General features: G+C 47.4%; 2 protein-coding genes across 4 annotated transcripts; one reads left to right on the plus strand and one right to left on the minus strand.

Annotated features, from left to right (window-relative positions):
* The first annotated feature begins 1,919 nt into the window (after positions 1-1,919).
* On the plus strand, positions 1,920-16,185 carry LOC140077163 (synaptosomal-associated protein 25-like). Of its 3 annotated transcripts, none has more exons than XM_072124101.1 (8): positions 1,920-2,115; positions 8,134-8,243; positions 8,327-8,368; positions 8,580-8,628; positions 9,669-9,780; positions 12,899-13,024; positions 15,057-15,201; positions 15,287-16,185. In XM_072124101.1, exons 2-8 carry the CDS (start codon positions 8,175-8,177, stop codon positions 15,353-15,355), a joined length of 612 nt encoding a protein of 203 aa, XP_071980202.1. In that variant the 5' UTR covers positions 1,920-2,115; positions 8,134-8,174; the 3' UTR covers positions 15,356-16,185. The 3 variants fall into 3 exon arrangements, with proteins under 3 accessions (XP_071980202.1, XP_071980203.1, XP_071980201.1); XM_072124102.1 differs by having other exon boundaries at positions 8,162-8,243; XM_072124100.1 differs by having other exon boundaries at positions 1,920-2,110.
* Positions 16,186-17,575: 1,390 nt separating this feature from the next.
* LOC140076751 (cytochrome c oxidase subunit 7A1, mitochondrial-like) lies at positions 17,576-23,287 on the minus strand. Its single transcript, XM_072123430.1, has 4 exons — positions 23,133-23,287; positions 19,793-19,882; positions 18,657-18,741; positions 17,576-17,705 (listed from the first exon to the last, which is right to left on the minus strand). The coding sequence occupies exons 1-4, from the start codon at positions 23,145-23,147 to the stop codon at positions 17,650-17,652; spliced, it is 246 nt and encodes an 81-aa protein (XP_071979531.1). The 5' UTR covers positions 23,148-23,287; the 3' UTR covers positions 17,576-17,649.
* Positions 23,288-24,023: the final 736 nt, after the last annotated feature.

The following is a 24,023-nucleotide window of genomic DNA, read 5'->3' on the forward strand; positions in this document are numbered from 1 at the left end:
GTGTTGACTGTAAGACCCCTTTAAGCCATGAAAGATGTGGTGTAATGTTGCCACGTCACCACTTGGTTGCAAGTCATCTGTGGTCACAGAGAAGTCACCGCTGAGAACCGCAGCAGTAACCTAGAGCTTTTACTAGGCTTAGGCCTCCGACACACGAGTTGGGTCCTTACAACCACTGGCAGCATAAGAGCAAGTATTTGTGGACATAGCACCCACGTGGTGGAATGGGAAGGGGCGGGGGTGAGAAGATGTACCGCCCTGGCTCCCGGTTCCAGTGATGTGACGGTCTACCGGTCTTCGGCATTGGTGGCACAGCCGAGGTCAATCCAGGAATTCCAGGTCACCCCTCGTTGCATGGTGCAGTGACGATGTGCAGTACCCGATGCAAACATAGGGGGCCGCCGCACAATCTTGCAAATGGGGTGTGACCGTTGGGCAAAGATGGTGCACATAGTGGAACCAGCTGCCGTGTCTGATCACGATTGCTCTAAATTGGCAGAGAACAGAGCTATTTAACCCCTTAGATGCCTTGTCGATTGTTTCTCTTCTGTTAACCATGGGTATCTCTAAAGAAACACGTGCAGTCATCATTGCACTGCACAAAACTGGCCTAACAGGGAAGAGTATCGTAGCTAGAGAGATTGCACCTCAGTCACCAATCTATGACATCATCAATGAATTCAAGGAGAGAGGCTCCATTGTTACCAAAAAGGCTCCAGGGGCCCAAGAAGGACCAGCAAGCGCCAGGACCGTCTCTTACAAGTGTCTCAGCTTGGGGATGGGACTCCCAGCAGTGCAGAGCTCAGGAATGGCAGCAGCAGGTGTGAGGCATCTGCACGCACTGTGACACTGCGGAGACTCCTGGAGCAAGGCCTGGTGTCCAGGAGGGCAGCAAAAAAGCCGCTTCTCTCCAGAAAAACATCAGGGACAGACTGATATTCTGCAGGAGGTGCAGGGAGTGGACGCTGAGGACTGGGGGAAAGTCATTTTCTATGATGAATCCCCTTTCCGATTGTTTGGAACATCTGGAGAACATCTTGTTGGGAGAAGACAAGGTGAGCGATACCACCAGTCTTGTCTCATGCCACCTGTAAAGCCTCCTGCAACCATTCATGTGTGGGGCGGCTTCTCAGCAAAGGGAATCGGCTCTCTCACAGTCTTGCCTAAAAACACCTCCATGACTAAAGAATGGTATCAGAATGTCCTCCAGGAGCCACTTCTCCCAACCCTCCAGGAGCAGTTTGGTGATGAGCAATGGCTTCTCCAGCATGATGGAGCACCTGCCATAAAGCAAAGGGGAGAACTAAATGGCTCAGGGAACAATTACACAGAGATTCTGGGTCCATGGCCTGGAAACTCCCCAGATCTTATTCCCATTGAGAACTTGTGGTCAATCAGCAAGAGATGGGAGGACAAACAAAATCCAACAAATTGTGACACAATGCAGCAGTGATTGTGCAGGAATGGACGGCGATCAGTCAGGATTTGGTGCAGAAGGTGATTGGGAGCTGCCAGGGAGAATTGCAGAGGTCCTGAAGAAGAAGAGTCAACACTGCAAATACTGACTCGCTGCAGTAACTCCTCCTACCTGACAATAAAAGCTTCTGCTCCCCATAATATGATTGCACTTGTATCTCTGTATGTGATAAACATCTGACAAACCAGAGGGCAACAGATCATGTGACAATATAAGATTTGTGTCATTCTCAAAACTTATGGCCATGACTGTAGACCCCTTCCGCAGCTTCTCTCCATGGAAAATTACGGAAAGGAGGACGGAAGGAACAATACATTTTTTCGGGATGACATTTTCAGGGAACATCTCAGCCCGTAGATGATTTCTTCTAAATATAATCCCCCTCCAGCCCACCCCTTGCTGTATAAGCAGAGAACTCGCCATCATTGCCCTTTCCCGCCTGTGGAGGAGGATGCTGTTGCCGTGGTGAAGTTACTAAGACGACGCTACTGCAACCAGCTGCGGTCCATAGGGTGAAAATTATTGGTTGGCCCGATTCCTGTGGTTGCCAATCACAACATCGTTAGCCGAAAACACAATCACCCGGGAAACCAGTTGGCGCTCGCAAGTCGCTGATCAGTGCTGCTGGTACAGGTGAGGTGCGTGTCGTCTCCACCGTCTCATCGCAGGAAAAGTTATCGTGACGCTTTGTTGTCCGGTGTCGTCACTGTGTTGCTATGTCACGACATGATCCATGTTCTGCCCCCCACACCCACCAGTGTCTGGTCCCGATCACTTTTTCCCTTCTTCTCCTCTGCTGCGCAGCCCCCAAATACAATGCAGATCCATGACCCAAAGATGTAACCACCACTTCTCATCTCCCTGATTCCTAAAATGTATCCCCTGCGCTTCTGTATATCATTGTTCTCTCCAAATTCTTACCCAGGCACCTGTGACTTTCTGCAACTCCTAAACCATTGGTGTTATCTACTCTATTGTCTCCATAGTCCAGTGCTTCTCCCTCCTATGTTATCTCCATAGTCCAGGGCTGCTCCCTCCTATGTTATCTCCATAGTCCAGTGCTGCTCCCTCCTCTGTTATCTCCATAGTCCAGTGCTGCTCCCCCTCTGTTATCTCCATAGTCCAGTGCTGCTCCCTCCTCTGTTATCTCCATAGTCCAGTGCTGCTCCCTCCTATGTTATCTCCATAGTCCAGTGCTGCTCCCTCCTCTGTTATCTCCATAGTCCAGTGCTGCTCCCTCCTCTGTTATCTCCATAGTCCAGTGCTGCTCCCCCTCTGTTATCTCCATAGTCCAGTGCTGCTCCCTCCTCTGTTATCTCCATAGTCCAGTGCTGCTCCCCCCTCTGTTATCTCTATAGTCCAGTGCTGCTCCCTCCTCTGTTATCTCCATAGTCCAAGGCTGCTCCCTCCTCTGTTATCTCCATAGTCCAGTGCTGCTCCCTCCTCTGTTATCTCCATAGTCCAGTGCTGCCCCCTCCTCTGTTATCTCCATGGTCCAGTGCTGCTCCCTCCTCTGTTATCTCCATAGTCCAGGGCTGCTCCATCCTCTGTTATCTACATAGTTCAGTGATGCTCCCTCCTCTGTTATCTCCATAGTCCAGTGCTGCTCCCCCCTCTGTTCCCTCCATAGTCCAGTGCTGATCCCTCCTCTGTGCTGCTCCCCCCTCTGTTATCTCCATAGCCCAGGGATGCTCCCCCCTCTGTTATCTCCATAGTCCAGGGCTGTTCTCTCCTCTGTTATCTCCATAGTCCAGTGCTGCTCCCTCCTCTGTTATCTCCATAATCCAGTGCTGCTCCCCCCTCTGTTATCTCCATAGTCCAGTGCTGCTCCCCCATCTGTTATCTCCATAGTCCAGTGCTGCTCCCTCCACTGTTATCTCCATAGTCCAGTGCTGCTCCCTCCTCTGTTATCTCCATAGTCCAGGGCTGTTCTCTCCTCTGTTATCTCCATAGTCCAGTGCTGCTCCCTCCTATGTTATCTCCATAGTCCAATGCTTCTCCCTCCTCTGTTATCTCCATAGTCCAGTGCTGCTCCCCCTCTGTTATCTCCATAGTCCAGTGCTGCTCCCTCCTATGTTATCTCCATAGTCCAGTGCTTCTCCCTCCTCTGTTATCTCCATAGTCCAGGGCTGTTCTCTCCTCTGTTATCTCCATAGTCCAGTGCTGCTCCCTCCTCTGTTATCTCCATAGTCCAGTGCTGCTCCCCCTCTGTTATCTCCATAGTCCAGTGCTGCTCCCTCCTCTGTAATCTCCATAGTCCAGTGCTGCTCCCTCCTCTGTTATCTCCATAGACCAGTGCTGCTCCCCCCTCTGTTATCTCCATAGTCCAAGGCTGCTCCCCCCTCTGTTATCTCCATAGTCCAAGGCTGCTCCCCCCTCTGTTATCTCCATAGTCCAAGGCTGCTCCCCCCTCTGTTATCTCCATAGTCCAGTGCTGCTCCATCCTCTGTTATCTCCATAGTCCAGTGCTGTTCCCTCCAATGTTATTTCCATAGTCCAGGGCTGCTCCCTCATCTGTAATCTCCATAGTCCAGTGCTGCTCCCCCTTTGTTATCTCCATAGTCCAGGGCTGCTCTCTCCTCTGTTATCTCCATAGTCCAGGGCTGCTCCCTCCTCTGTTATCTCCATAGTCCAGTGCTGCTCCCCCTCTGTTATCTCCATAGTCCAGTGTTGCCCATCCTCTGTTATCTCCATAGGCCCGTGCTCCCCATCCTCTGTTATCTCCATAGTCCAGTGCTGCTTCCCCTCTGACATCTCCATAGTCCAGTTCTGCTCCCTCCTCTGTTATCTCCATAGTCCAGTGTTGCTCCCCCTCTGATATCTGCATAGTCCAGTGCTGCTCCCCCTTTGTTATCTCCATAGTCCAGTGCTGCTCCCCCCTTTGTTATCTCCATAGTCCAGTGCTTGTTCTCCTCTGTTATCTCCATAGTCCAGTGCTAGTTCTCCTCTGTTATCTCCATAGTCCAGTGCTGCTCCCCCCTCTGTTATCTCCATAGTCCAGTGCTGCTCCCCCTCTGTTATCTCCATAGTCCAGTGCTGCTCCCTCCTCTGTTATCTCCATAGTCCAGTGCTGCTCCCCCTCTTTTATCTCCATAGTCCAGTGCTGCTCCCCCCCTTTGTTATCTCCATAGTCCAGGGCTGCTCCCCCCCTCTGTTATCTCCATAGTCCAGTGCTGCTCCCCCCCTCTGTTATCTCCATAGTCCAGTACTGCTCCCTCCTCTGTTATATCCATAGTCCAGTGCTGCTCCCCCCTCTGTTATCTCCATAGTCCAGTGCTGCTCCCTCCTATGTTATCTCAATAGTCCAAGGCTGCTCCCTCCTCTGTTATCTCCATAGTCCAGTGCTGCTCCCCCCTCTGTTATCTCCATAGTCCAGTGCTGCTCCCTCCTCTGTTATCTCCATAGTCCAGTGCTGCTCCCTCCTCTGTTATATCCATAGTGCAGTGCTTCTCCCCTCTATTATATCCATAGTGCAGTGCTTATCCCCTCTGTTATATCCATAGAGCAGTGCTGCTCCTCCTCTGTTATCTCTATAGTCCAGTGCTGCTCCCTCCTCTCTTATCTCCATAGTCCAGTGCTGCTCCCTCCTCTGTTATCTCCACAGTCCAGTGCTACTCCCTCCTCTGTTATCTCCATAGACCAGTACTGCTCCCCCCTCTGTTATCTCCATAGACCAGTGCTGCTCCCCCCTCTGTTATCTCCATAGTCCAGTGCTGCTCCCTCCACTGTTATCTCCATAGACCAGTGCTGCTCCCCCCTCTGTTATCTCCATAGTCCAAGGCTGCTCCCCCCTCTGTTATCTCCATAGTCCAAGGCTGCTCCATCCTCTGTTATCTCCACAGTCCAGTGCTGTTCCCTCCAATGTTATTTCCATAGTCCAGTGCTGTTCCCTCCAATGTTATTTCCATAGTCCAGTGCTGTTCCCTCCAATGTTATTTCCATAGTCCAGGGCTGCTCCCTCATCTGTAATCTCCATAGTCCAGTGCTGCTCCCCCTTTGTAATCTCCATAGTCCAGGGCTGCTCTCTCCACTGTTATCTCCATAGTCCAGTGCTGCTCCCTCCTCTGTTATCTCCATAGTCCAGCGCTGCTCCCCCCTCTGTTATCTCCATAGTCCAGTGTTGCTCCCCCTCTGATATCTGCATAGTCCAGTGCTGCTCCCTCCTCTCTTATCTCCATAGTCCAGTGCTGCTCCCTCCTCTGTTATCTCCACAGTCCAGTGCTGCTCCCTCCTCTGTTATCTCCATAGTCCAGTGCTGCTCCCCTCTGTTATCTCCATAGACCAGTGCTGCTCCCCCCTCTGTTAACTCCATAGTCCAGCGCTGCTCTCTCCTCTGTTATCTCCGTAGTCCAGTGCTGCTCCCTCCTCTGTTATCTCCATAGTCCAGTGCTGCTCCCCCTCTGTAATCTCCATAGTGCAGTGCTGCTTCCCCCGCTGTTATATCCATAGTCCAGTGCTGCTCCCTCCTCTGTTATCTCCATAGTCCAGTGCTGCTCCCTCCACTGTTATCTCCATAGACCAGTGCTGCTCCCCCCTCTGTTATCTCCATAGTCCAAGGCTGTTCCCCCCTTTGTTATCTCCATAGTCCAAGGCTGCTCCCCCCTCTGTTATCTCCATAGTCCAAGGCTGTTCCCCCCTCTGTTATCTCCATAGTCCAAGGCTGCTTCCCCCCTCTGTTATCTCCATAGTCCAAGGCTGCTTCCCCCGCTGTTATATCCATAGTCCAGTGCTGCTCCCTCATCTGTAATCTCCATAGTCCAGTGCTGCTCCCCCTTTGTTATCTCCATAGTCCAGGGCTGCTCTCTCCTCTGTTATCTCCATAGTCCAGGGCTGCTCCCTCCTCTGTTATCTCCATAGTCCAGTGCTGCTCCCCCTCTGTTATCTCCATAGTCCAGTGTTGCCCATCCTGTGTTATCTCCATAGGTCCGTGCTCCCCATCCTCTGTTATCTCCATAGTCCAGTGCTGCTCCCCCTCTGACATCTCCATAGTCCAGTTCTGCTCCCTCCTCTGTTATCTCCATAGTCCAGTGTTGCTCCCTATCTGATATCTGCATAGTCTAGTGCTGCTCCCCCTTTGTTATCTCCATAGTCCAGTGCTGCTCCCCCCTTTGTTATCTCCATAGTCCAGTGCTAGTTCTCCTCTGTTATCTCCATAGTCCAGTGCTGCTCCCCCCCTCTGTTATATCCATAGTCCAGTGCTGCTCCCCCTCTGTTATCTCCATAGTCCAGTGCTGCTCCCCCCTCTGTTATCTCCATAGTCCAGGGCTGCTCCCTCCTCTGTTATCTCCATAGTCCAGTGCTGCTCCCCCTCTTTTATCTCCATAGTCCAGTGCTGCTCCCCCCCTTGTTATCTCCATAGTCCAGGGCTGCTCCCCCCTCTGTTATCTCCATAGTCCAGTGCTGCTCCCCCCCTCTGTTATCTCCATAGTCCAGTGCTGCTCCCTCCTCTGTTATCTCCATAGTCCAGTGCTGCTCCCCCCCTCTGTTATCTCCATAGTCCAGTGCTGCTCCCTCCTCTGTTATCTCCATAGTCCAGTGCTGGTTCTCCTCTGTTATCTCCATAGTCCAGTGCTGCTCCCCCTCTGTTATCTCCATATTCCAGTGCTGGTTCTCCTCTGTTATCTCCATAGTCCAGTGCTGCTCCCTCCTCTGTTATATCCATAGTGCAGTGCTTCTCCCCTCTGTTATATCCATAGTGCAGTGCTTATCCCCTCTGTTATATCCATAGAGCAGTGCTGCTCCCACCTCGGTTATCTCCATAGCCCAGTGCTGCTCCCCCTCTGTTATATCCATAGTCCAGTGCTGCTCCCTCCTCTGTTATCTCCATAGTCCAGTGCTGCTCCCTCCTCTGTTATCTCCATAGTCCAGTGCTGCTCCCTCCTCTGTTTTCTCCATAGTCCAGTGCTGCTCCCTCCTCTGTTATCTCCATAGTCCAGTGCTGCTCCCTCCTCTGTTATCTCCATAGTCCAGTGCTGATCCCTCCTCTGTTATCTCTATAGTCCAGTTATCTCCATAGTCCAGTGCTGGTTCTCCTCTATTGTTTCCATAGTCTGGGGCTGTTCTCTCCTCTGTTATCTCCATTGTCCAGTGCTGCTCCCTCCTCTGTTATCTCCATAGACCAGTGCTGATCCCCCTCTGTTATCTCCATAGTCCAGTGCTGCTCCCCCTCTGTTATCTCCATAGTCCAGTGCTGCTCCCCATCTGTTATCTCCATAGTCCAAGGCTGCTCCCTCCTCTGTTATCTCCATAGTCCAGTGCTGCTCCCCCCTCTGTAATCTCCATAGTCCAGTGCTGCTCCCCCCTCTGTAATCTCCATAGTCCAGTGCTGCTCCCCCCTCTGTAATCTCCATAGTCCAGTGCTGCTCCCTCCTCTGTTATCTCCATAGTCCAGTGCTGCTCCCTCCTCTGTTATCTCCATAGTCCAGTGCTGCTCCCTCCTCTGTTATCTCCATAGACCAGTGCTGCTCCCTCCTCTGTTATCTCCCAGTCTAGTTCTGTTGGAGATGGCTTAGTACATTGCTTGGCTATTATTATCAGTCCTGGGCACTTTGCATGGAGTGAAAGCAATAATGCACAATTGTTACCTTCTTATAATGAGGACCCCAGTTTTTGTGATCTGTGATCCTGATTGTTACTTAGTCTGTTCTTCGATGTAGTGATCCAGATTCACCGTCCTCCTCCCAGCCGTTACCCCAAGATGGAGAATAAGGGTCAGCATGATAAAAATTTACTGCTGAAGAAGCAAATGGACCAGATCACTGATGAGGTGAGATCCTTTAGCTCTTGGGAAATTAAATTCTGGAAAATATCTTTCCATCATTGCTATAACCATTGCGCTCTTTCTTGTAGTCTCTGGACATTACACGTCGTATGGTCCAACTGGTGGAAGAGGTGAGAGAAGACTAATGTATAGTGTATGGAACTAATGTTGACACAGATAGTACTTTCTCCCTGTCTCTAGAGATAGATCTGCGGCCATCACTGTGATCTATCTATCTATCTATCTATCTATCTATCTATCTATCTATCTATGATCTATGTCATATATATTTATCAATCAATCTATGAAGAGTTATGTATCTGTATTTCTTCTTCGGTATAGAGTAAAGATGCTGGAATAAGGACCCTGGTGATGCTGGATGAGCAGGGAGGTAAGTCCAGCCACCATGTTGTAATCATCAAGTGTCCCATAAAGGCCCAATAATTCCAGAAGATTATTTGACCTTATCCCTACTTCCCTCTGCAGTGGCACAACATAATTTCCTTTATTAATCTACCAACTACTGATGCATGGGTAGGTGATGTCACTTACCTGTAGCGCCCCCTAGCCTCAGTCACAGATACAGTCATGATTATTGAGTGTTTTTCTCTATGTTGCCCTGCAGTGACCTCTAGTGGTAGAAGTAGAGATTACATGTAATCCCTGTAGAACTACAGATGTAGCAGAGCTGAAGTGATCATTTTCTGATGTTAACCTCTATTGTTATTTGTGGCCATTAAATCGTGTAAGTATTGTTAACTATAGAAAGACATAGGGGGTCATTTACTAAGGGCCCGCTTCGCGTTTTCCCGACGTGTTACCCGAATATTTCCGATTTGCCCCGATTCTCCCTGAATTGCCCCGGGATTTTGGCGCACGCGATCAGATTGTGGGGCATCGGCGCTGGCATGCACGCGACGGAAATCGGGGGGCGTGGCCGAACGAAAACCTGACGGATTCGGAAAAACCGCCGCATTTAAGAAAAAAAATGTTTCGCGAAAATTACACTTACCTTCACCAGGTATAGGCCGGTGAATTTCAGGGCATTCCAGCGCGCCACCTGGTGGACGGCGGAGGAACTACCTTAGTGAATCCCGGCCGGACCCGCATCCAGCGCAGAGAACGCGCCGCTGGATCGCGAACGGACCGGGTAAGTAAATCTGCCCCAATGAGTAGAAGAGTCTCCATACCAAAGGACATGCAATGATTCCCCAAGAGTGCGCTAGAGATGGCTTCTATCTTTCCAATAGCTGTTAAAGTGTAACATACATCACATTCAGCTCTGCTACTTCTGTAAGATCCATGAAAGTTTTGGATTTGTCAGAAAACTCAGGATAAGTTTTCATGCAGATGAATAATAAATCGAATGTATGAAAACTAAGCAATTTCTGCTTAAATATCCTTCTTTTTCCATCTGTGGAATGTGTTCAGAGCAGCTGGAGCGGATTGACAAGGGATTAAACCAAATTAACCAGGATATGAGGGAAGCAGAGAAAAACCTCACAGATATGGGAAAATGCTGCGGCCTGTGCTCCTGTGACCGGTAAGTGTCCCAACCTGCTCCTCCTGCTCTATAACATGCTGCCTGAAGATAGGAAACTATATACAATCTGCTCAGCTCCTCCTGCTCTATAAAAAGCTGTCTGCAGATATGACACTATGTACAATCTGCTCAGCTCCCCCTGCTCTATAACATGCTGCCTGCAGATAGGACACAATGTACAATCTGCTCAGCTCCTCCTGCTCTATAACATGCTACCTGCAGATAGGACACTATGTACAATCTGCTCAGCTCCTCCTGCTCTACAACATGCTGCTTGCAGATAGGACACTATGTACAATCTGATCAGCTTCTCCTGCTCTATAACAGGCTGCCTGTAGATAGGACACTATGTACAATCTGCTCAGCTCCTCCTGCTCTATAACATGCTGCCTGCAGATAGGACACTATGTACAATCTGCGCAGCTCCTCCTGCTCTATAACATGCTGCCTGCAGATAGGACACTATGTACAATCTGCTCAGCTCCTCCTGCTCTATAACATGCTGCCTGCAGATAGGACACTATGTACAATCTGCTCAGCTCCTTCTGCTCTATAACATGCTGACTGCAGATAGGACACTATGTACAGTATAATCTGCTCAGTTGCTCATGCTCTATAACATTCTGTAAGACACTGTATTGTATGTGGCAGGTTCACTTTTACAACTTATCCAACCACTATTCCACCACAACACTGTTAGTGCTGTCTGTCTAGTCTGTGTCTATGTGTCATTGTGACTGGTATATTTTGTACCGTTATTACTTCCCCTTATATAATGTAATGTATCATGTAGCCTTTATTGTGCAGCATCGCAACTTCCTCTAACTATGTGTGTCTGCAACCAAGGAACCAGCAGCGTGTAACAATGCGCCTCTAGAAGTATTTATTTGTATCGTTATAACTGCCTCTAACTATGTAACATTCGCAGGAACAATAAGTACAAAAGAATCCCCCCCCCCAGGGGATCAAAAAAGTTACATTGTATTGTATTCTACGAATTCTCTACACTGTGTCTCCACATCGCCATCTAGTGGTCATTATTCTAATTGCATTGGAGAAATTCTTTGCTTTTGCATGCAGTGACACATGTTGTATGGACCAGCTGGCTGTGTAGGGCGGGAAAGCCCCCCTGTCTTTATGCAGGAAAGCCCCCCACCTGTCTTTATGCCCACCAGATGCTGTGTACAGGGCCGCCGATAGGGCAGTACAACTGGTACTGCCCTATGGGGCCCGGACTCTAAGACACTAGGGGGGGGGGGGGGGCCCGGCCGGTGGGCCGCAGACTGTGCGGTCTGTGCTGCACAATATGTGTGGGGTGGAGGCCGCTGGTTAACCCCTTCCCGACGCGCGCCGTACTAGTACGGCGCGCGCCGGGTCCCGGTACATGGAGAGGGCTCGCGGGCCGAGCCCTCTCCATAGCCGGTAAGTCTTTGCTGCATATTGCAGCAAAGGCTTACCGGTAACACCCGCGATCGGTGCTAGCACCGATCGCGGGTGCTTTCACGGAGATCGCCGCCGGCAATGCTGCCGGAGGCTCCAAAAAGATGGCGCCGCATGGGCGCCGCCATCTTGCCGTGGATCGCCGCTCCCCGATGACGTCACGGGGAGCGGTGATCCGTTGCCATGACAGCTTCGGGTCTCACGAAGGCCCGAAGCAGTCTCGTTTTAACCCATTCATTACAATGTGCTATCAGCACATTGTAATGAATGAGGAGTAAAATCCCCATATACTGCCATATTGCAGTATGGCAGCATATGGTAGGATCGATCAGACAACTTAGGGTTAAAGTACCCTAGGGAGTCTGAAAAATAGTAAAAGTAAAAGTAAAAAAAAGTTAAAAAAAAAAAAATTATAATAAAAAAACCTAAAAATTCAAATCACCCCCCTTTCCCTAGAACTGATATTAATATTAATAAACAGTAAAAATCATAAACACATTAGGTATCGCCGCGTCCGAAAATGTCCGATCTATCAAAATATAATTACGGTTTTTCACTGCGTTTAACCTCGTAACGGAAAATAGCGTCCAAAGTCAAAATTGACATTTTTTTGCCATTTTGGAAAATATAAAAAAATTAATAAAAAGTGATCAAAAGGTTGCACAGTCCTAAAAATGATAGCAATGAAAACGACATCAAAAGTCGCAAAAAATGACACCACCCACAGCTCCGTACACCAAAGTATGAAAAAGTTATTGCCGCCAGAAGTTGGCAAAATCAAAAAAAAAATTTTGTACAGGAGGTTTTAATTTTTTTAAATGTATGAAAACATTATAAAACCTATACAAATTTGGTATCCACGTGATCGTACCGACCCAAAGAATAAATTAGACATGTCATTTGTGGCACACAGTGAAAGCTGTAAAATCCAAGCCCACATGAAAGTGTTGCAAATGTGTTTTTTCACCATTTTCACTGCATTTGTAATTTTTTTCCCGCTTCCCAGTACGCGCCATGGAATATTGAATACCGTCACTGCAAAGTGCAATTTGTTACGCAGAAAATAAGCCATAACACAGCTCTTTATGTGGAAAAATAAAAAAGTTATAGATTTTTGAAGGTGGGGAGTGAAAAATGGAAGTGAAAAAACTAAAAAAGGCCAAGTCGTGAAGGGGTTAAGTGCGCAGTGCGCTGCGTACAGTTCTTTCATGCTTACCCTGCCGCCAGCGTCGCGTCGGTCTCTGCGCGCTTCCTCCTGGGCTGGCTGTGTGATCCCGCGAGATCCAGTGCTGGGTCACAGGTCTCGCGGGATCACACACTGTCTGCAGGAGAAGAAGGCGCGCGCAAGAGAACGAGAAGAAGACCGGAGCAGCCTTTTCCTTTTTGTAAATATATTTTGTGGCTGGGGCCAGAAGAGTGTGCCTTGTCGTAGCAACAGGCCTCAAACCCTGTTTGTGAAAGGTCACTGCGGGGGGCAGGAGGCTTGTTCGGTTTTGGGGTGTGTTGGGGCCCAGACACTTTTGCTGTATGGGGCCCCAAATTTCCTGATGGCTGCCCTGGCTGTGTAGCCTACTGACGTCTTAGCAATGGCTATTGTCCATGGGGCAGCTGCAGTGACCATGACAGATCATTACATCCTCAGTGATCCCAGGCCTGTTCTGTATTTCTGACTCCTCAGGTTGGTGAACAGCTCCACGTACAGAGCGGCCTGGGGCAAATCCAGCGATGACGTTGTCTCTTCTCAGCCGTCTCACGTTGCCGATGAAAGGGAAAGGATGAGGATGAGCGGGAGCTACATCCGGAGGCGAGTAGATTTGACAGATATGACGTCCTCCTGGATGCAGGAGGTTTCAATGTTATGGGTCACGGGTGTAATGGCCCTACGTGACATAGTTTTATTTGTTTTCAGTAGACGCCAGAAACGCTCAAGCTATACATAGTCATACACTGGCAGATGGAGGCCTCCGTCTGCCCAGTATATATTGTACACAGTGGAAAAAGCAGGATGGAAAGATGTAGCAAGCTGTGTTTTTCCATCCGTCTCTCTCCTGCTCCACTCAGCCGAGACCATTAAGGTCTATACAAGGCGGATGCAGCTATACAACATCCATCCCCCGGCCTCCGCTGAGAATATACAGTCGGTGCGGAAAGTATTCAGACCTGTTTAAATTTTTCACTCTTTACAGCCAATTGTTAAGATCAAAAAAGTTTCTTTCATGCTCATTAATGTACATTCTTCCCTTCCCTCATCTTGACAGAAAAGAAACAGAAATGTAGATATTTTTGCTAATTTATTATCACATCATCAGAAGTATTTGCTGTGACACTTATATAAACTCACATGCTGTCCATTTCCTTCTGATACTCATTGAGATGGTTCTACTCCTTCGTTGGAGTCCAATTGCTTTTAATTAAACTGAATGGATCTGATTAGGAAAGGCACACACCTGTCTATATAAGACCTCAGAGCTCACAGTGCATGTCAGAGCACATGAGAATTACGAGGTCTAATGAACTGCCCAAGGAGCTCAGAGACAGAATTGTGGCACCTCCATAATCTTTAAGTGGAAGAAGATTGGGACAACCACAACTCTACTTGGCCAGCCAAACTAAGCAGTTGTGGGAGAAGAGCCTTGGTGAGAGGTAAAGAATAACCCCAAGATCACTGTAGCTGAGCTCTAGAGATGTAGTCACGGGAGATGGGAGAAAGTCAACTATCACTAGTTGGGGCCTCTCCTCCCTTCAATGCATATGAAATCTGCATACAGTTTGCAAAAAAAACATGAATGACTCCCAGACTAAGACATCTGGTCTGATGAGATGAAGATTGAACTTTCTGGCATTAATTCTAAGTGGTGGAGAAAACAGCATCATTGGGCAGTACCAGTGGGTGTAATGGAAGGAAAGATGAATGCAGCCAAGTACAGGGATATCCTGGATGAAAACCTTTCCCGGAGGGCTCTGGACCTCAGACTGGGCCGAACCTTTCAACAAGACCAAAATGAGCCTAAGCACAAAGCTAAAATAACACAGCAGAGGCTTCAGAACATCTCTGTGACCATTCCTGACCGGCCCAGTCAGAACCCGGACCTAAACCCAATTGAGCATCTCTGGAGAGACTGGAAAATGGCCTCCACCAACGTTCACCATCCAACCTGAGGGAACTGGAGAAGATCTGCAAGGAAGAGGCAGAGGATCCTCAAATCCGGGGGTGAGGAACTTGTAGCATCTTCCCAAGAAGCCTCCTGGCTGCACCGGCTCCAAAGCTTCTACTCAACACTGAGCAAAGGGGCCGAGTACTTATCACCGGGGGCCGAATACTTATGAATACTCATCACCATGTGGGATTTCTGTTTTTCTTGTTTAATAAATTAGCAAAAATATCTACATTTCAGTTTTTTTCTGTCAAGATGGGGACACATTAATGAGCAAGAAAGAACATTTTTGATCTTATCAATTGGCTGCAATGAAACAAAAAGTGATGTAAAGAGGTCTGGATACTTTTCGTACCCACTATCCGTCACTCAACAGGAGGGAGGACCCCAGTGATGTCACTATCCAAAAAAGGACATTGAAATCACTAAGGAAACATCCTATTCATCAGCAGCAGCCAATCACTGACTGCTACTGATGCCCATTGCTCCTCCCACATTCAGGTGGGAGAAGGAGGCACCAGGGGACGTATCCGACTGCATAAGAAGACAGTGAGATACGTCCATGGCAGGACATGTTAGGAAACCTCCAGATGAACCCTTACAATGATGGCAAAACCGTGATGTGAACCTAACCGCGCTCAACTGCTCTCAACCAGAATTTTTGATATTCCTTTACTGCAGGATAACAAAGGATTCCCGAGAAGACGAAATGGAGGAAAACCTAAATCAAGTTGGCAGCATCCTGGGTAATCTCCGGAGCATGGCTCTGGACGTCGGCAATGAAATCGATATCCAGAACAAACAAGTTGAAAAAATCATGGAGAAGGTGAGAAGGAGACACCTGGACTTGGATGTTTTTAGAAGGAGCTTTGGTCCTGGTTTACCGTCTCATTATTAATTCTCCATTCCAGGTTGAAGTGAATCAAGATCGAATACAGGAAGCAAACACTAAGGCCAAAAAGATTCTTAAGAGTGTGTGATGCCCTCATCCGGCTTGTGGCTTCTTCTTGGCACTATCTGTGAGGGTATTCTCGAGAGTCCTGGGAGTCATTCTATATAAACCCTGTGGAAACATCTTGTTCCTCGTGCTGTACAATTCAGAAGGAGCCACCAATTCATTAAAAGGGAACCTGACCCTTCAAACATTTTCTCTTGCATAGATGAGCATCAAAATCAAGCTCTTTGCCCTCTTCTTAGATAATCCCTAGACCAGGAGCCATTGTAAGCCTAGTTTGGTCCTCACTAGAGATGAGTGGACCCAATGGTCTGGTTTGGGTTTGGTCTTCGGGTTTGACCGCCTGACTTATACATAGAACAAGGGGTTGTCAATTTGCCAGATTGGCTGTTCGATTGGCAGCCAATATGACACCCCCTGGCCAATCATAGCCATGGCTAGTTGCTACAGGTGTCAGTTTGCTCGATTGGCTCTCCAGTCGTCAATCCGGCAACATGTCCGTGTCAGGCAGCCGAGCCTGATTTTCAGGACTGCCCATCTCTAGTCATCACCTCTAATTTCAGTTACCACCATTGCCCAAGTGGGGTACCATCCTTCCAGACTGTAAGGAAAAAGAAGAAAATCCAGACCGTTGTCCTTGTCCTTTTAAGGCAAAACTTTATTTGTGTTCCAGCACAAAAACATTGGGGCCACATTTCCGTCAGTTTTTCCGACGTTTTCAGGGATTGCACCGCTGGGACAGGGATTTAGAAGGGGATTGTGTCACACACAATCAGATTTTGGTGAATCGGCGCTGCTTTCATGCAACAGAAATCGGGGGGCGGGCTGCCGGACGATCCGACTGATTCGGACTGAGCGCGGAATTTAACTTTAAAATTGTGTCACAAGACAATGCACTTACATGCACCAGGAAGAAAAAGGTGAACTCTGGCGGACCTGAGCGGAGAAGCGACACATGCAGGATACCGGGTGCATGGGTAAGTGAATTGCGGCACGCCGCATTATACACAGATACTCCGGATCGGGGAACGCGCAGGACCAGGTAAGTAAATGTGCGCCAATGAGCATTAAACACTGATACAAGATCGACGGATTTCGGCAAAAAGCCTGAGTCAAAAAGATCACTTCGATCTTGTATCAGTGTTTTATACTAAATGTTTTTATGCTGGAACACAAATAAAGTTTTGTCTTAAATGGACGAGGATGACGAGCTGGATTTTCTTTTTTTTCCTTGTTGTAGCTTTGGTCTCAAGCAATCGGAGCAATCCGAGTCTGGCAATAAGGGGCAAGTATTGAGCCGAATTTGAACTCTGAATGTTCTACAAGCACATTCCAGATTGTAGGTCCCTAATATCAAACTTGTCATTGAGGGTCCTAGTGATGTCTTTGAGTGGACCACCTCTAAGCAATGGCTTGAATCATGCACACTGTGGTCATGAAGTATCTTTCTATAAATGAGACTTCCATAAAATTTTGCCTTAACCCACATTAGTTTAAGGATTTATGTATAGTCCCTTTGGATGCAGAGGGTTTATATGTCATCTATACCCTGGGTCTTTATAGGTCCATTGGTTCCAAAGCCAAATAAGGGCAACATTGCCACAAATAGAAAAGAGATCAATAATCCACCCTGATGTTCTTCCAGAGATGCCTTCTTACTGTCTTCACCACCCTGACCCTCACACGGCTCATTCTTGATATTGAGACCCCAAACTAAAAACTTTATAGCTTGTGCCTTGTGTGTGTGTATGTAGCCCAATTTTGAGTGGACAGAAGATACATATAGACGTGACTTTTGGATTACAGTTTTCCTGTATCAATTTTGTAAAAATTGTGCAGTATTTTTTTCTATTGAACAGTAAAGTTGTGAAACCTAATAATTTTTCGTTCATTGTATCACAACATGTAGCCAAAAAGAAAGGAAGATGTGTTCTTAGGGAATGGTATGAGAGTCCTTAGTAACGCAGCCTAACAATAAGGGTTATAGGATCACTCTTATCTCCCGAACTTTTGGTGAAAGTGCTCTGGTCATGGTACCTGTTTCAACCATTCAGTGTCTCAATATTAGGCCTTCGATATTAGATCAGAGATGGTCTGCCGAGTGCCATATCCCCATTGTAGGTTTCCAGGCACACTTTTGAACGTTGGATAACATTGATGGCCTCCTAATAAGGTGGTGCGATCCCGTATCCACGTAGGTGTTGACTATGTAGCTTTCAGGAGACACATGACAATGACAAGTGGGAAACACATGACAGATATTTATTTAAACATCACTCTCTATCGGGTTTTCTGACGTTGCTGAGGTCCTCCTTGCATTCACTTCTTATGGGGTAAAGATGCCGCAATGATATTATAGATGGCCAGGAGACTCCCTGCAATAGAAAGAGCACATGACAATAATCACATGATGTATCATAACATGGGTGAAGTAACTGAAATCCAATTTGGTTCTAACTGGATGGATGAATTCCGACCTCAAGTTCCTTGAAATGTGTTCAACACCTTTGCAGCACTTACAGTAGGTCTAAAGTGGGTACAGGGAGCAGGATCTGCTGCCTTAGAGGGGTAGGTGGATGTCCTCTCAGAGATTTAACTTTATATCCACTATAAACTAAGAGAAAAGCTGAGCCTCCAGCCATGCCGAGCTTCTATTCAGGATCCTACACATTACTGCCCCAGAGGTTGGACTTTTCAAGTGCTGACAACCCCAGAAGTCTGCCTATCCCTCCAAGTTACCCCGCGTCGTCATTGCTACAAGGTCACAATCACTCTCTCTCAAGGATCTCCTTCCTTGCCTGGAGATATTTTCCAGCCTACAACAATTTTCATGAGATGAAATCCTAGGATATTGGAGAATTGGGAAGGGTTGAAGATTGAAACTTGGCAAAACATGGTGCACCTGACCTGGCGGCCACATCCATGGTGCACGGAAATGCTCAATGGCTCAGCTTCTCAGGTTATTGTGTGGCTGAGAAGTTTGGAGGTTACACAGTGGTGTAACCAGAAGCTGAAGGGCCCCATTGCAAAGTCTGTGCCAGGCCCCCTCGACTATAATGTATGGTTTACAGTAACAGCCTTCTCATATGGGAAAGTGACACCATACGGGCCCCCTAAACCTCTTGGGCCCAGGTGCGACCGCAACCTCTGCACCCCCTAAAATTACACCCTTGAGGTTACCCTTGAATTTGGCAGATGGCTGGAACAATAACACAACACAACTGCATTTAGGATGGTCTCATATGTAATTCTTTCCAGCACCCATAGTCCACCTGGGTGCCCATACTGATGTTTTGGGTCACTGCTTACAAGTTCTTGCTGTTTACCTGCAATAGTTATGCCCATTGTGATTCTGTAAAGGATAAGATCTCCCGAGCCTCCCTTCAGGTGAACTGGTAAGTCATTGTCCGCCTGAAAAAGAAACCATTTATTGGACATTACGTAATAGAAATATACAAGTGACAACGAGGTAGAATGATCTCTGACTGCTTTTTGGCAACATCTCTTTCTGTTTGCCAGAATCATCTCAGTCTACTTGTTACGGTATCTCCATTATCTATTAGACAGAATCATCTTCATCTACTTCTTGGCTTTGGCTAGCCGGTGTCATCCTTGTCTACTTGGTGGTGTCAACAGCGTCCAAATGGTGGTTTCATCTCTCTCTGCTTCACAGTCTCGTCTACGTCTACTTGTTGGCATCAGCTTGTTACCTTTGTCTACTTGGTGGTGTCATCTCTGTGGACTTCTTATTGTCGTCCCTGTCTACTTTCTGGTGGTCAGCCCTGTCTTCTTGACAGTATCATCAATCTTCTTCTTGGAATCAACTTTGTCTACCTGGTGGCATCATCTCTGCTTACTTTTCATTGTTGTCTTTGTCCACTTGGTGGTATGATCTCTCTGGTTGGGAGAATAATCTCTGTCTACCTCTCGCATCATGTCTGTGTACTTGTTATTGTCGTCCCTGTCTACTTCTTCTTGATCTACGTCTTTATCTTTGGAATTAACTTTGTCAACTGGTGGCATCATCTGTGTATAATTTCTATAGTTGTCTTTGATCACATGGTACTATCATCTCTCTCTTGGCTTGGCAAAACTATCTCAGCCTACCTCCTGGCATCGTCTTTGTCTACATATTGGAATCATCTCTGTCTATTTGGTCGTAAACTTTGTCCTGTTGGTGGAATCATCTTGGTCCACCAACAACAGATACTGTTGATATCAGTATAAATAATAATAGGCACAGCTGAGATCTGGTGGGACGGTCCATGGTTACTTTAGCATTGATGCTTCAGATTGAGCTTCTCCAGATGTACCTGGTGGTGACCAAAACTCTTCCAGACAATTGGTACAGTTTATGGCCCCATCTGAGGTACACCATGCCCAACATATGTGGATTAAGGCACATTGTATTATAGTAGCAGAAAGATGAGCTTCTTAAGGAGGACATATGAAGTAACCATACCTGAAATATTTTCTGTTTCTCCAGGACACGATTTTGCAACTGCGCCCTTGTAGATGTGGTAAAAGCTCTTGAGATTCTTTGCCCCAAAACCTGTAAGGTGTCCAAAAAACTTTATTAGAGTTTCCTTAGATTTAACATTTTAGAACACATTGGGGCTCATGTACTAAGGGTCCGAATCGCGCAGGTTTCCCACCGATTTCCAATTTGTGCCGAATTGCCCCGGGATTTTGGCGCAGGCCATCCGTTTATGGCGCATCGGCGCCGGCTTTCACGCAACAGAAATCAGGGGAACGTGGCTGTCGGACAACCCGATGGATTCGGAAAAACTGCGGAATTTGAAAAATAATTTGTGTAGCAAGATCAGCACTTACATGCACCGGGACGAAGAAGGTGAACTCCGGCGGACCTCAGCGCAGTAGCGACACCTGGTGGATATCGGGAGCACGAACTTAGTGAATACCGGTAGAACCGAATCATCGCCGGAGAACGCGCCGCTGGATGGTGGTAAGTAAATGTGCCCCATTATTCTAAACTGATACATGTTCACTTGAAGTAACAGGGTCAAAGCAAGAGGCTTCACTGTTTGACAACAGATTCAGGTGCCCCAATATCTTTGACCAACTTACCCAGGTAATCCGATTGCCTGAGAGGACCACAGAGCTTTACACAGGTGCTCCCATGTTTTATTGTTATCCCCCATTAACTATAGATGAGGAATGAGGTGCTAAAACCTTACTTCTTCAACAGATCCATTCCTGGTGGTAGAAATGGGAAGGTCCTCAAGACCTACTGAAGAGGGCTAGCACCCTGATATTAAAGGGGAGATTCTACTCTACAAAGGGAACATGTCACCAAAGACCCACTACACAAACCACACACAGTAACGTTTATATGTCCCAAAATTGGAGGGGTGGGGCAAAGCTGTACAGAGGTGGTAGTGACGATTTATGTGCCGGTAATGTACAGCTATTAATAGATTTACATCAAATATGAACTCTTGAGCAATGGATACTTCGGAATGGAGCATTATACAAATGTAATAGGAATCTCCTAGGAAAACTTATGTAATAGGCACTAGAAAGGAAACTTATTTTAGCACACCTTTTTTCAAACAGCTTTGCCCTCCCCCTCCAATTTTGGGACCATTTTTAGTCTGGATTTGATGTAATATTGGTTTTTTTTTTTTTTTTTTAGAAAAAACATGAAATCAATTTATTGAATTTTTTTATACTGAGAATTGGCTGAGTTCCTTATATTGTGGTGAATTGTGTGAGAGGTTTGTGGAGTGGGTATGTGACAGGTTCCCTTTAAAATGACACCAGAACTGTGTTTCTGGGTGCCACAGTTAAACAGAAATAGCCAATATAACTAGCACTTATTTTTGGGCTGGGATCTATATTTTACCCCTTCTATGTAAAGACTGCAGAGTCATGCTGGGGCTTATTTTTGCGGTATTAACAAACCCAACCATCTGTGTCTTCATTAGAAATCGTAACCATCAAGACTGTGCCCTCTAAGAGAAACTCTGGGGGTCATTTACTAAGGGCCCGGATCGCTATTTTTCGTCGGGTTTCCCGAAAATTACCGGTTTGCGCCCAATTGCCCCGGGTTTTTGGCGCACGTGATCGGAATGTGGCGCATCGGGGGGCGTGGCCGTCGGAAAACCCAACGGATTCGGAAAAAACGTGGAATAAAAAAAAAAAAATGTGTCGCTTGACACGCGCTTACCTGCACCAGGAATAGGATAGTGAAATCCGGCGGACCTGGGCGCAGCAGCGACACCTGGTGGACATCGGGCGCACAACCTTAGTGAATCGCCGGAAGACCCGAATCCTCGACTGAGGACACGCCGCTGGATCGCGACAGGACCGGGTAAGTAAATGTGCCCCAGAAACTGGTGCGCTTGCTGTCTCTACTTGATTAGGGTAAAGTGTTAAATGGTTATAGGCCCAACCACCCAGGATTCAACCTCTTAAAAACCCAAATATTTAACTAAATTATCCAGAATATTATCGAAAAGTAGCCATTAGGAACCCAATCTTCCATGAAGACGGGGTCACCAGGGGTAAATGATGTATATAGCCATTGTTTGACCTGGGCTGAGAGGGTCACCAATGGTAGCAACATTTTATTCCACAAATCCCTAAATTGAAACTGACTCCACCTTCCTATAGATCTGCCCCTGGTACTGACTCCACCTTCCTATAGATCTGCCCCTGGTACTGACTCAACCTTCCTATAGATCTGCCCCTGTTACTGACTCAACCTTCCTATAGATCTACCCCTGGTACTGACTCAACCTTCCTATAGATCTACCCCTGGTACTGACTCAACCTTCCTATAGATCTACCCCTGGTACTGACTCAACCTTCCTATAGATCTAACCCTGGTACTGACTCAACCTTCCTAAAGATCTACCCCTGGTACTGACTCCACCTTCCTATAGATCTGCCCCTGGTACGGACTCCACCTTCCTATAGATCTGCCCCCGGTACTGACTCAACCTTCCTATAGATCTGCCCCTGTTACTGACTCAACCTTCCTATAGATCTACCCCTGGTACTGACTCAACCTTCCTATAGATCTACCCCTGGTACTGACTCAACCTTCCTATAGATCTACCCCTGGTACTGACTCAACCTTCCTATAGATCTACCCCTGGTACTGACTCAACCTTCCTATAGATCTACCCCTGGTACTGACTCAACCTTCCTAAAGATCTACCCCTGGTACTGACTCCACCTTCCTATAGATCTGCCCCTGGTACTGACTCCACCTTCCTATAGATCTGCCCCTGGTACTGACTCAACCTTCCTATAGATCTACCCCCTGGTACTGACTCCACCTTCCTATAGATCTACCCCTAGTACTGACTCAACCTTTCTATAGATCTGCCCCTGGTACTGACTCAACCTTCCTATAGATCTACCCCTGGTACTGACTCAACCTTCCTATAGATTTGCCCCTGGTACTGACCCAACCTTCCTATAGATCTACCCCCAGTACTGACTCAACCTTCCTATAGATCTGCCCCTGGTACTGAATCAACCTTCCTATAAATCTGCCCCTGGTACTGACTCAACCTTCCTATAGATCTACCCCTGGTACTGACTCAACCTTCCTATAGATCTGCCCCTGGTACTGACTCAACCTTCCTATAGATCTACCCCTGGTACTGACTCAACCTTCCTACAGATCTACCCCTGGTACTGACTCAACCTTCCTACAGATCTACCCCTGATAGTCTGAGAGTCAGATCTTCTGCCGGTGGTATAGAGATAGTAACAATGTAAATGTTATTTCTAGTCTTGATACAATGTAAGGAGATCTTTCCACCTACCCAGTAATTCCTCATGTCTCCGGTGGCTCCTCCGCTCAGTTCTGTGCTCGTCCTTCGTGGGTCATCTGACAAGGACGCACACGGATGATCTTCCCTGCCAGAAATAGACTTAGAAGAGCAGCCAAAACTTCTGCACGTTCCCCTCTGCTATGGAGACTCTGGAGGGGGGGGGGGGGGGCAGAGGAGGTTCATGGGAACTATGTACAGAGAAAGTTACAGGAACGATTCAGTGTCCAGCCTGGTGCCGGAGGTTACGGGATGGATTACATGTAGTACATGGGATTACAGGGATGCAGCATTTTGTTGTGCGAAAATAGTAAGCAGTTTGCATGAAGGCGTCACACACTATGTACAATCTGCTGAGCTACTCCTGCTCTATAACATGCTGCCTGCAGATAGGACACTATGTACAATCTGCTCAGCTCCTCCTGCTCTATAACATGCTGCCTGCAGATAGGACACTATGTACAATCTAGTCAGCTCCTCCTGCTCTATAACATGCTGCCTGCAGATAGGACACTATGTACAATCTGCTCAGCTCCTCCTGCTCTATAACATGCTGCCTGCAGATAGGACACTATGTACAATCTAGTCAGCTCCTCCTGCTCTATAACATGTTACCTGCAGATAGGACACTATGCACAATCTGCTCAGCGCCTCCTGCTATATAACATTATGAGGGTGTTGCCACAGGTCACGTTCTTGGACCATTGTAAAGCATGAGTTTTTCCCATGCCTTTGGCTGCTTTGAACCCGTTTATCTTCATTTCTAGAAGTGTTGTGATTACAAACAGGCAAACACGTCATCCAAGAACGTGACGTGTGGCAGCACGTAACATGCTGTGTGCAGGCCAGATGCCTTACAATCTGCTCAGCCACCCAGGAGTACAC

Source organism: Engystomops pustulosus, chromosome 9 (genome assembly GCF_040894005.1).
Source record: "Engystomops pustulosus chromosome 9, aEngPut4.maternal, whole genome shotgun sequence".
Taxonomy (NCBI): domain Eukaryota; kingdom Metazoa; phylum Chordata; class Amphibia; order Anura; family Leptodactylidae; genus Engystomops; species Engystomops pustulosus.

Coding starts and splice junctions, on each gene's coding strand:
- LOC140077163 (XM_072124101.1), top strand. CDS start 8,175: ATGGAGAATAAGGGTCAGCATGATAAAAATTTACTGCTGAAGAAGCAA. Junction 13,025..15,056: donor AGCGGGAGCTACATCCGGAG/GCGAGTAGATTT, acceptor CCTTTACTGCAG/GATAACAAAGGATTCCCGAG. Junction 15,202..15,286: donor TTGAAAAAATCATGGAGAAG/GTGAGAAGGAGA, acceptor TCTCCATTCCAG/GTTGAAGTGAATCAAGATCG.
- LOC140076751 (XM_072123430.1), bottom strand. Junction 18,742..19,792: donor AGAAACAGAAAATATTTCAG/GTATGGTTACTT, acceptor TTTCTTTTTCAG/GCGGACAATGACTTACCAGT. Junction 17,706..18,656: donor AATGGGCATAACTATTGCAG/GTAAACAGCAAG, acceptor TTTCTATTGCAG/GGAGTCTCCTGGCCATCTAT.